The following is a 12,991-nucleotide window of genomic DNA, read 5'->3' on the forward strand; positions in this document are numbered from 1 at the left end:
TGATTATGGAAATCCGCTTCATGAACAGAGCCAAGGTCTCCTCACTACAATTTACATTATAAAAGACAAATGACGGGTGAACATACAGTATGCATGTGCAACATGCATGTAGTCTAAATAGACATTTAAATTAGTTGATAAAAATAGATAACTCAACAACCAATGACAACATACCAACGGCACACTGGAGATGTACAGTATTATGTCTGAAAACCAGCAGAAATGGCACCCTACGCAGAAACCAGCCATTATGCTGGGTTTGATTTGCTGGAGGTGATGGGGGGGGGGAAAGCCATGCTTCTGCTTTTGATATTCCCCCCTGGTCATTCATTGTAAATCGAACCCTGTTGTCACTTATTTTGACAACTCTGTGACATTATCTCACATATCACTTATTGGGCTAAAAAGGCAGAGTGGGTGAACAGCGAACACCAGAGAAATACCTACCGCTATTTATTTGTTGTGTCACGTCCTGTAGTTCAGTCTGAAATTAGACAGTGTGATGAAACCAGAAGGTTCTGCTACTGCTGTACCTTTGATAGACTGGATGATTCATCACGTCCTCTACTATATAACAATGTGGTTGATGACAGTAAATAAACAGGAATGTGTCTTGTGGCATAGCTGTAGAGACAAAATGAAGATTTTATTCAAAATAAACAAACAAAGAAAACCTAGTAAATTCCAAACTCTCTGTCAGTGTCACCAAGACAGATCACTGAGCATTCATTTCCCGATAGCAAGCTCTCACAGCACGCTACAAGGACTACAACACTTCATATGCTATGTAAATAATAAATACAGGCACAATGTATGATGTTTGATATTTATGTTTGATAATGTCACAATTTAACAATTTAATAAAAAATGTACTAGCCTCCGTTATGCAATACCCATTATCTTGTTGTACCTATTGTCAGAATACCTGTTTCACCTGTCTGACTCTGTTTGTGTCCCTTTTATGCTCATGATGGGGATCTTGTGTGTGCATGTGCGTGTTTATTATATACCGGTAAACAGATGTGTTTTACAAAGTGAACCCTACATGCAGTGGATAGTAGACGACACTTCTCTCCTCCATACAGTAGTATTGTCTAACTCTGCATTCAAGCAGTGTTCTGTGCAGTGCGGGTTGCAGCATAGTGTGTTACAGATAATTCATAATGGTTCCATTACACAGTAAAATCCTCTGGTAATTCATCCATTTGTAACTCTGTGAGTGTACAGCACAAATGTCACATAATCAATTGGTTAAATGAACACCCAGGATTTTACTGTGTAGGTAATGAGGAACCTGTACTGAATAAGAATAGCTAGTGTGTGTACTGTACACACACAGCAAAGCATAAGTGTTGGGACAATGAGCTCTCACGATAGTCTTTTTTGGTCCTCTCATTGTTCGGAGCGGACATACTTGGAACACTGACGAGCGAGCGCAAAGAGAAGCTGCCCTCTATTCGCGCATGAGAGCGCCCGCTGAAATGGGCTTTTCTGCTGCTGACATTGTTTCTACATGGTTCAACATGGAGTCCAATTAAGGCCATCGTCTGACATGATATCCATGACATGGTGGAGGCCTACACTTATTAGGTCATGTCAACATCACACAGGACAGATTAACTGCCTCACTGTCAATGGCAGATTTCTTTTTTTATTAATGTTATTGTTCATAAAACACCAACACCAAATGTGTTAGTTGGTACAGTGGTTCTCAACCTTTTCTGGATCAGGGCCCACTTGAACATCTTTGTGTTTGAGTCCCACCTAAAGGCCTGTTTACTTTGATAATTAATCAATCGATTGAGTTCCGGCTTGGACTGATGGAACCAACATAGTATGATTTAAGTCCCTATTTATCGGTATCACAAGGAAAACACAATTATTTTTCAAGGTTTACTTTTTTTTATTTTTCTTAATTTTTCTAACAATACAGATATTAATATTATACTATAATTAAAATCTTTAGCTTTTGCCAATTATTTGGGTGCCCACTTGCAATACCCTCGCGCCCCCGTCCCACAAGTTGACAATCGCTTAGTTGAAACATAAATATAAGTTAGATTATCACCCGGGCATTCTGCGTTTTCCAAGTTTATCCAACTGAGGGCCGGCTTATGCAGCCATGCCCAAGGTTGGTTAAGGAGGACAATGACGAATGCCAATAGCATTAAAAGTGTTTTGTTTAGTTTTTTGCTTGTAGGGAACCCACCTTTTCTTTTTAAAAGTATTTTTCTTTAGATTTTCAAGATGTTTTCATAACATACAAACACACAGACAGTACATACAAAACACCATTTAATAAAGCAAAAAATCCACCTTTTAAAGACAGGTATTGTATCTACCATTAGAGGTTTGGAGTGTGTACAGTTGGAGCCACAATGATGACAGGCAGGCACATCTCCTTTGGGGGCCCTATAATGTTTACTCAAGCTGCGTTCACACAAAGATATGTTTTGCGTCGCGTCATTCGCAAAGCGAACTTTGTTGGATATTTCAACTCTGAGTGAAGACGAGCAGGAGGCAAATTTTGTGGATTTGCGTTGCCCGCTTCGTATCATTTCACATCTCACCGGCCAAAAAATATCTTTGCTTCTTGTGTAAACACACCGTTAGACAAATGGGGCTCTTGTGGGCAAAAAGGTTGATAACTATTTCCCCAACTAAACTCAGCTGAAGAGAACCTCTACGTACATGTATGGCAGCGGTGTTACCTCAACCACCCCAAAGACCCTAACCTTTATTTAACAAGGCAAGTCATTAAGAACAAATTCTTATTTACAATGTTCCTTGAGGGAAAGGGGTAGGGCCTAGAACCACTGAAGAACCACAGTTTATTTCTGTGTGGAATTGTGTGCACATGCCTCCTTCACATTAATTGCTTATGTATGTCAACGTGTTGTGTCTCTCCCTTTTTCTACCTCCAGGTAGAGCAGCTCATCGAGTTGGCCAACTACCATGTGTTGAGCTCGCAGCAGAAGAGCCGCGCCTTCTACCGCTGCCAGGCCACGCGCCTGATGACGGGCGCCGGTAACATCCTGAAGAAGCACGCAGCCGACCAGGCGCGCAAGGCCGTCAGCATGCATGAGGTGCGCTTGGACGCCGACGGCGACGGCACCGCCGACCCCACCTCAAGGATCTTCTTCGAGCCCGGCTCCTACCAATGCCTGGAGAACTGCGGCACCGTGGCAGTGAATGTGGTGCGCCGCGGCGGGGACCTGCGCCACACGGTGTCAGTGGACTTCCGCACAGAGGACGGCACGGCCAACGCGGGCTCCGACTACGAGTTCACGGAGGGCACGGTCGTGTTCAAGGCGGGCGAAATTTCGAAGGAGATCCGTGTGGGCGTCATTGACGACGACATCTTCGAAGAGGACGAGAACTTCCTCATCCACCTGACCAATGTGCGCGTGCTGACGACCTTCGAGGAGGACGGTGGCGGCGAAGGCGAGGCCGAGGATGGAAGTGGGGGCGGAGGCGGGGAGACGACGCTGGCAGTGGGAATCAATCACACCGAGGCGGCAGCCTGCCTGGGCCTGCCCTCCATGGCGACCGTGACCATCTTCGACGATGACCACGCGGGCATCTTCACGTTCGAGGAGCCCGTCTGCCACGTGAGCGAGAGTGTGGGCACCATGGAGGTGAAGGTGCTGCGCACGTCAGGCGCACGTGGCCTGGTGGTGATGCCCTACAAGACAGTGGAGGGGACGGCCCGCGGAGGAGGCGAGGACTTTGAAGACTCGCACGGCGTCCTGGAGTTCCAGAATGACGAGATATTGTGAGTCATACACATTTTCTAACCCTGGCCTACTGCACAGTAAAATGTAATTAAACATTTTGCTGTGTATTGTTATGACGACAGTTGCTGATATAACAGTGTGTAGTTTGGATGCCATTAAAATTTGTTGCGAAGTTGTCGTTTGGCTTTTAGAAATAACCAGTTCCTACAAAACATCTACGATAAGCTTTTGAAATGGTAATGAGAATTTTGGTATTTGGGCAAAATATCCTCGAGACATGGTCCAGATTAAGCTGTGTGGGAAAAAAGACACCATGCAATCAGTGGCATCCAAATATCACCATGGCATACTTGTGTTCTATCAGTCTCTGTGGTATTACATTGTTTGTCCCTGGAAAATGCGTTTTATTTTTTCAGTTTCTAATGCATGTTATTGTGATATCGCTGATGTAATTGCTGCTGATGTGAGAACACGATGACACGTGTGAGTGTGTGTGTGTGTGATGTGGTGGTCATGGTGGTGACCCGAGGTGCAGCACGACCAGCGCTCGTCTGCGACAAGAGGATTCATCGTTATCACCCAGCCCCTCCGTTAACCTCTCTGTCCCTTCATCCTCTCTCTGTTGCTTTCTTTCTGTCAAGCAGTGCTGGAAGAAGTAATCATATTTTTTACTTAAGCAAAAGTAGGAATACCACAATACAAGAATGCAATATACAACATAAATATCAAAAGTAAAGTAAAAGGCCTTTATTCAAAACTTTACATGAGTAAAAGTTCAAAAGTATTGGCATCAAAATGTACCAACGTAAAATTACTAAACTCTTTCCAAATTTGTCAAACGTTTCTAAGCATTGTAGTGGAGTAAAAAGTACAATATTTACCTCTGAGATATCGTGGAGTAGAGCTATAAATGATAGAAAAAAATTGACATACGGTACTCAAGACAAGTACATTCAAATTGTAAGTAGGCCTACAGTACTTGAGTAAAGGTACTTTGTTACTTTCTACCACTGCTTTCAAGTGTTTACATACTGTACGCATTATCTCCTTCCCTGTGTCCGCTGTTTTATTCCTTCTCTTCTAATGCCCATTCTGCTGAGCCGCTGCTGTTGTCTCTGATGTAGGATTTGTTTTAGCATACTGCGCTTTTAAAACAGTTGTGTTAAAAATAAACATACAGTGGCTTTTCAGACTCTGTTTGATTCAGAGCTGAGTCAAGCAGGGGTTGGGAAAGTGGTTGTTTTTTTTCAGATATTTGCATTAAAGGAGTAGTTCACCCCAAAAATTACTAATTTTCTATCAATTACACACCCCATGAAACCTTGAATTCATGGCGAGTTTGGGGTTTTTGTCTTGGTTTTTGTCGCATTCCTAAACCAATCATTTGATGACCGGGTCATCGGTCAATAGGAGACTCAGTAGGATACTCTTGAGTTTCCTACCGGAGACTCCGTCGGTCATCATATTATTAGGAATGCGACAAAAACAAAGGCTTCATGGGGTGTGTAATTGATAGAAAATAAGTAATTTATTGGATGAACTACGCCTTTAACCTAACATGTACAGTATGTAGGGGAGATCATGTCGTGTCAACTTCCTGACACTGTCCATTTTCCTATATGACAGGCTGGGTAGTCAGCACCTTAAGTAGGATAAAACAAACCATAAAACTATGTGTAGTAAATATGCTTGTAATAAAACATGATACAGCATAAGGTAACATGTTTTAAACACATGCCTCACACAGGAGCCTTTTTTCTTTCTCTCTCTCTCTCTCTCTCTCTCTTTTTTTGCAATATTTTGTAAGAGTTGTGTTAGTTTGTCTAATGGACGGTGCCTCTTGCTGGAAGATTTAAATATTCAGTCAGCTCTAACATGACCAAGTATGGGTTGGCCTTGAAGCAGTGTCTTTTTTTTTAAGCACATCGTTTTCCACAACATTTTGATGTGAAATGGTTGCTGAAAAACTATTGGGAAAGTGAAGAAGCAGACAAAATCGTTCAGTCTTTCCTCTGTTTGTTGTGCGTGCCTATGTTGGGTGCCATATTTGAAAATTACACAGTAACATCCTGAGTGTTAATTTGACGCTCTTGTATTTTTCTATTGGGACTCTGTTGTGATGCCAGACCCCCATTTCTAGTGGCTTCTTGCTGTGAGTGAATGTTCCAGAACACCAATCACACAGCAGAGCCACAGGCTGGCTTTGTCTGTTGGGTCATGTGTGAAAAGAGCTCGGGATTTCATCTGAGCTGTACCGCAGTGAAACCCAGCACTTAAAAGCTCCTCTCTGTCTGCTAGTGGTGGAGATACTTCATTGTTTGACAGTGACTGCCGTTGGAGTTTCTGGGGTTGTCCTGGTTGCAGGACATACTGTAATGAAGCCAGTATGTTTAACCACTTTCAACCTGGCCTCCCCTATTTTGGTCATTTCATTATAGGTGAACATGGCCCCCATTTTTCACAGTGATGCACTGTAAGCTTGTAGATGTTATTTTTGAAAATGTTTCAATGGGACATAATTGGTTAAGAAAGCTACTGTAAAAATATTCCAAAAATCTCTCTCTCCCTCTCTCACATGCAAAAGCATGCACAGCACGCACGCACTGTAGACCTAGGTTTCCAGGTGCAAACCAAAATTAGATCGAACAATTTATCTGTGAGCAGAATTGGAAGAGAAATGTATTAAAACGTTGCTTGAGGTATGTGCACTGCATAACAAAAACAACACATAAACAGCTTTTGTTGGCGTAACGTCACTTGTTGCAGCCATGCAGCAATTGACACTATTGGACACTATTGATGCGCTCACCTGGGGCTCCTGTCATACATCTCCTGTCCATACTGTCAGCAGCAGCCCTGCTTTTCACTTCAATGGTCCCCAGCCCACTCCCCTGGCTTTCTTTCTGGGAAAGCAAGCCTAGAATCAGAGGTTATGCTGACATTGACAGGTCTTGAGCAAAGATAATTTCCTCCTGATTTGTCTGTCTGAAGAATGTCACTTTAATATCAGAATGTTCGTAAAACATGCTGTATGTGCCCTTGTGCCGGGCCCAATATTTACTTCAGTTACTATGGAGCAAAATAATCATTCATCAGCTATAATCTGTGCTCATGGTCAATCTCAATTGGAATTGAGAGACTCTCGGCCAGCTTCTGGTCTCCTAAACCCCAACCCACGTGATACAGATACAGGAAATCAATCGAAGTTTGTCGAAGGCTTGGTTTTATCCTACCCTCTTTGCACATATGGCACCTTTTATATGTGTTTCCAGTTGAAATCAAATGGAGCAATGGGAACCGGAACCGAAAACGGGTATGCCACCGTCTGGGACCACAGTTATGCACAGAGCCTATTACTGTTTTCTGTTCTTCTGTAAAAAAACAACAACAACTGAAAAAAACAATCTCGACTGTGGATCTCTCTCTCTCTCTCTCTCTCTCTCTCTCTCTCTCTCTCTGTCTTTCTCTCTCTCTCTCTCTCTCTCTCTCTCTCTCTCTCTCTCTCTCTCTCTCTCTCTCTCTCTCTCTCTCTCTCTCTCTCTCTCTCTCTCGCACACACGCTCACTCACACATTCACATATTGTGAGTGGGCGTGTTCACTGTGTCATTACAAATTACAGTTTGCTGTAAACCTGTCATGAGATGGCCTGAAGAACTACAGAGGTTATAGGTTTGGTGAGAATACCGTAAGCCTTAATGGCTTTCAATAGATGACCTTTCTGTGGTTGTGGATATCCAGCCTTTGGACCCTCCATGTTCTATATGTCACCAGATTACTTGGGGGGTGTAATCAAAATATTATACAATAGCTTGCAGCTGGTTAAGTTTAGGCATGGGTTTGGTGTGATTTGATTAAGCTTACAGTAGTTAAAGTTAGGCACTGTTCGTATGCTGTATCATATGTACTGCACTTGTGGTTCTTAAGTACCTTTGTAGTGTTGACACCAAGTCAATGGTTCTTTTCAGTGACACTCCTGAGAACATAGTCCACTACTAGTTCTCTGTTCTGCCTAGTTAATTGCATTCACCTGGGGCGCCGGTAGCCAAGAGATTATGCGTGTACCACATAGGCTTTGATGCCTGACAGCGTGTTCCAGGTTCGATTCCCGACTCTCTCCCTGTTTACGTTTTTTACCACTTTAGAATCAAAATAAAGGCAGAAAAAACAGATTGCAATAACCTCGTGCCCCAGGTTTAATGGCACGGTCGCATACGTAAGGGCCGAGGCGTCAAATACCCTTTTTTTTGCAGATTGTGGGCAGTGAGAGTTTGCAGGTGTGTAGCTTATTTGCCTTAAGTTGGAGTGGTTGGCTCACTGAAAGAAACAAACAAAATGCCCAGTGGTGTCAAACATGCGGCGCCTCTTTCCTATTGGTCAATACCCGACATAGTGCACCAATGTTGAACTCAATGCTGTGTCATGTCAACGCTGTCAACACACCGCAACGGGAAACTCCACCCCTTTGCTCACTTAGAATGGAAGTGAACTGGACGTTGGCGCTTCTGATGCAGATGTGTGGAAACAAGCAGAGAGCCAACTGAACCGGATTTGTGTTGCAGGCTACGGTTGTGTATAACATGGTACTGGGTCTGAGAGGGCAATTCTTCACGACCTGGTCTCCTGTCTCAACATCAGGGTCCTCCTTGAGTTGCAAGAATCCTTGAGTCGCTACTCCCAATAGCTATTGTTTGTTTTGGTCAATTGGAAGGCAGTGATTTGCTTTAATGAGATGGAAAGGAACCAAATGGCCAGCTACAAATGAGTGGAATTGTGTGTGTGTGTGTGTGTGTGTGTGTGTGTGTGTGTGTGTGTGTGTGTGTGTGTGTGTGTGTGTGTGTGTGTGTGTGTGCGCGTGCGCGCGCACGTGTGCGTGGACAAACGTGTGCACGTCCAAAGGGTAAATCCGAGGGATTATACTAACCCGCTCTGTAAAAAAAAGAAAAGAAAGAACTTTCTCACACTGTCATCGCATATCTTCCCTCTCTCTCCCCATCTCTTTCTACTTCTCTATCTCCCTCTTTTTCCATCTCCCCCTTCACCTCTCTTTCCTCTTCCTCGTGTCCTTCTCTCTCCTCTCTCTGGATGTGGCAGATTTGAAGCAGATGTCTGTTGTAGGCCTGCATACTTTCCACAGCCTATAGCTTCCACAGCCAGGCCTAAGTGGGTTTTAATCACACACTGTCCAAATCAAATGATGGACTGACCTGCTAGCTATAGTGTTTTGTGTGTGTGTGTGTGTGTGTGTGTGTGTGTGTGTGTGTGTGTGTGTGTGTGTGTGTGTGTGTGTGTGTGTGTGTGTGTGTGTGTGTGTGTGTGTGTGTGTGTGTGTGTGTGCGCGCGCGCGCGTGTGGATGAGAGGGAGTGAATTATTGTGTTTGTCATAAGTTAGGGCAGAGCTGACACACACACACACACACACACACACACAGAAGCACTGCTTACTGTGGGTCACTACAGCCAGTTATTTTTCCAAAGTAGATAGAAAATAGAAGTGTATCTCTTAAAAGCCAGTGAGCAGACCAGCCCTCATTTCCTCTCAACCACTTAATATGGAACTCAGTGTTGGGAACCACTGGGTTTCACAATCCCTGTATGACTGGGAGGTCACTGGTTTGCTAGCCGAGCACAGAGCCCCGCTGCCAAAGTGTCCTTAAATGTACAATTCACCTTTTTCCTTTCCTTATCACCATATATGGGTCCTCACAAATTCTCACATAAGATGCCACATTTGCTGTCTACTTGCCATGTGTCTCATAGGTGAGTGGGAAGTGGAAAGATTGGGAAATGTACCTGCCGACGACAACACTGGCATGACTTTCTTATGGAAACAACAATCTTTCTCTTCCTGGAACATAACCATGCTACAATAGTAGCCACGGTTGTTGTATCACTTAATGACTTAAAAAATCACATGCACGCATGTACGTGTGTGCACACACACGCTCACAAACACACAGCATGCACACACACACACACACACACACACACACACACACACACACACACACACACACACACACACACACACACACACACACACACACACACACACACACACACACACACACACAAAATGTCCACCAGGGCCGAGAGTTTGTCCCTATGGAGAGCAATAGAGGACATTTTTTTTTACTGCAGAGGAAAAAGAAAAAGAATGACAAAGTAGCTGTTCTAAATAGGAGAGCCTTCAGGCTAAAACTAGCCTGGTTCCATTTCGCACAGAGAGGGGGAAAGAGAGAGAGATTGGATGGATGGAGAAGGAGGAGGAATGGAGAAAGGTACTGTAATTGAAGGTGGAAGAGTAATGGAATGATACGAAAGGAAGGAAACAGGCAATGGGAACGAGAAACAGCGTGGGTGGAGGGGCGGGGCAAAATAGGAGGAGAGGGAAATAAAGATGGAGAGAATGACAGACAAGTGAGGGAGTGTAAAGGAAAGAGAACGACAAGAAAAGTTTTAAATTATATCCCTCTTCTGTTCAGTTGTCATTTTTGACCTGCTCTCTTGCTCTCGCTCTCCTTCTCTCACTCTCTTTTTCTTGCTGTCCATTAGAAAGTCTTTGTAAATGTCTGCACAATTCTAACAAATTGCAGAATGTGTGCGTGTACTGTATGTGCATTTGCATGTTTTTGTATGTTTTTATACTGTGTACAGACATAGTTCAGACATTTGGCGCTAATCGGTCCAGTGGTTTGCGAGATTAGCTCCAGACAAACACACAGACTGACCTGCAGAGCCACGCCGCAATGTCCAACTGGCATCGCTGTCATTCAAACAGTATTGCTAGATTGCTTGTGGCTTAGAGTGAGTCTTGGCAAATGTTGGTCCTTTTCAAGATAGATCGAAGTGCAAAAATGTCAGCATGTTCACTTTTTCTGTCTTTAGTTGTGCTCGTAGAGGTGTGACACTGTGCCCACTGGCACTGAACACTCTCTAGGAAAGGAACACTGGTACATTAGTGAACTAGACAGCTTGTCGCTCCGACTCGCTTGTGATGATATTCAGGCTGATGTGAAGATATTCATGCTCATATGAAGATATTCATGATTATCGTGATAAGTGAAATTCACCATGATGAAATTATCCAAGATAAAATTATCTTCACTGTTTTTCTTATAATCTCCCATCACTACTACATTTGCAATTGCTGTGTCTGCTATTACCATTGCTATTACTAATCACTGTACTGAAGTACTCCAGCTAATATTTCTTCTACCACTACTGCAACTAAGATAATACAAATTAAGACAGGATATTAAGGTAAGAAAACACATTTGTGAATGTAATTTTGTTTCCCTTTAGTTGCTTTAGACATTTACTGCATTTGTGACTAAAAGCAACGTAAGCCCTATTGGTTGGTTAAGTGGTTAAACTTGGCCTCTAAGCCTGGACTGTATGCAGTCAGATAGGATGAAGATGTGTGTGAAAATGGTTTCCAATCTCTTGGTGTGTGTTATTATAACTGTGTGGTTTAACACTCGCAATGAGGCGCTGTTACCATGGGAACAGAACACAATTTCACACTCACAAACATCAAAATACAGTACATAGAGTATGCAATGCATAAACATAGTGTACAAACACGCGCGCACACGCACAGTCGCACACACACACACACACACACACACACACACACACACACACACACACACACACACACACACACACACACACACACACACACACACACACACACACACACACACACACTCTCAGTTTTCAGCTTCACCCAGTTGAGTGTTGACCGCAGAGGAGCGCGGGGGTGGGGAGTGGGGGGGGGGGTGCCAGGGCCGGAATCGAACATAGGACATTCTGCTTCCCGGGTGGGCTCTATCCAATCAGCTATGGCCGCCCACATTTACATTTATACATGCACACGCGCACATACACAGTACACACACACACACACACACACACACACACACACACGCAAGCACGTGCGCGCACACACACACGCAAGCACGTGCGCGCACACACACATACAAATGCATGCAAACACGCTGATCATGTGGTTTGGTTAGAATATTATCACAGTACAGAGCCAGTTCAGTGGCCTTATGAGTGTCCGATTGGGAAGTCGGGGGTTCAATTCCCGACCGAGTCATACCAAGGAATGTAAAGAAAAGAGAAAAAAAAGCCTCCCTGCTTGGCACTCAGCATTAAGGGTTAAATTGGTGGCCTCACACTATGGAAACAGGAGATAGGCTCCTGACCTATGGGCCACATCGATCTGGAACAGTTGGTTCCCATGGCTCCTTTACAGAGACGTATTGTGTGGGATTAATGTGGCATTTGCATTTTAACGTCATGAAAACATTTATCAACAATAAGCGATGTTAAAAACCATAATGACTATTGATAGAATCCCATTACAATGCTATTTTTGTATTTGTTGAGCTGCTGATGGAACGTTGAGACTGACACAAACACACACACCCACACACACACGCACGTACGTACAGTAAATGCATGCAGTATGCACGTCACAAACACTTGTAGCTCAGAGGATGCCCAAGACAGGACCTCATTAGTGTTATTAACATAAGCCATTTTTCAATTTGCATTGGCTCGGTTATTATTATGCAAGTTACAACGAGTGTGCGCGGACACACACACACACACACACACACCCACACACACACACTAACCTTTCCTCCAGTCCAGAAACTCACTCACACAGACACGATTACACATATATAGACGTGCACGCAAATTAGCACTGTGCAATATACACTACACACACCCACACGCACCGTCATGGCCACCAGCGAGGCGCTGAATGTTAATGAGTGTTGGTGAAGACTTTGGGTCGTCTGAACTCTGAAGTATCGTTAGTGTAAGAGAAAGAAAGCTCACCACCATGCTAATGAGCACCAGAACATAACAAGTGTTAGCAAAGCGGGGACTTTTTGGCTACCGATAAGATGTTTGGCCGACATTCCCGCGAGGCAAGGTCTATTAAGATGCTGTGTGTGGTAGCTGTGTGTGTGTGTGTGTGTGTGTGTGTGTGTGTGTGTGTGTGTGTGTGTGTGTGTGTGTGTGTGTGTGTGTGTGTGTGTGTGTGTGTGTGTGTGTGTGTGTGTGGGCATTATGCTTGAAGTGTGCTGCTCCATTTTCATGTTGTTTTATGAAATGCGTTTGCGGCACTGCCAGAGAATTAAAATAATAAAATAAAAACGCCTTGGCAATTAGATTTTTTTTACACATCATTGCCAAAGACGACATAATGGAGAAAGAGAGAGAGATGGTGAGG

At 43.8% G+C, this 12,991-nt stretch overlaps 1 protein-coding gene across 1 annotated transcript in view; it reads left to right on the forward strand.

Moving 5' to 3' along the window:
• Nucleotides 1-12,991, forward strand: part of slc8a1b (solute carrier family 8 member 1b) — a 162,253-nt gene that overhangs the window by 14,619 nt on the left and 134,643 nt on the right. Inside the window, exon 4 of the mRNA XM_084077278.1 lies at nt 2,925-3,775. Coding sequence (XP_083933404.1) covers nt 2,925-3,775 — 851 coding nt within the window. The remainder of the gene's footprint in view (nt 1-2,924; nt 3,776-12,991) is intronic.

This window comes from Gymnoscopelus microlampas (assembly GCF_963454915.1).
Source record: "Gymnoscopelus microlampas genome assembly, chromosome: 13".
Lineage (NCBI taxonomy): Eukaryota > Metazoa > Chordata > Actinopteri > Myctophiformes > Myctophidae > Gymnoscopelus > Gymnoscopelus microlampas.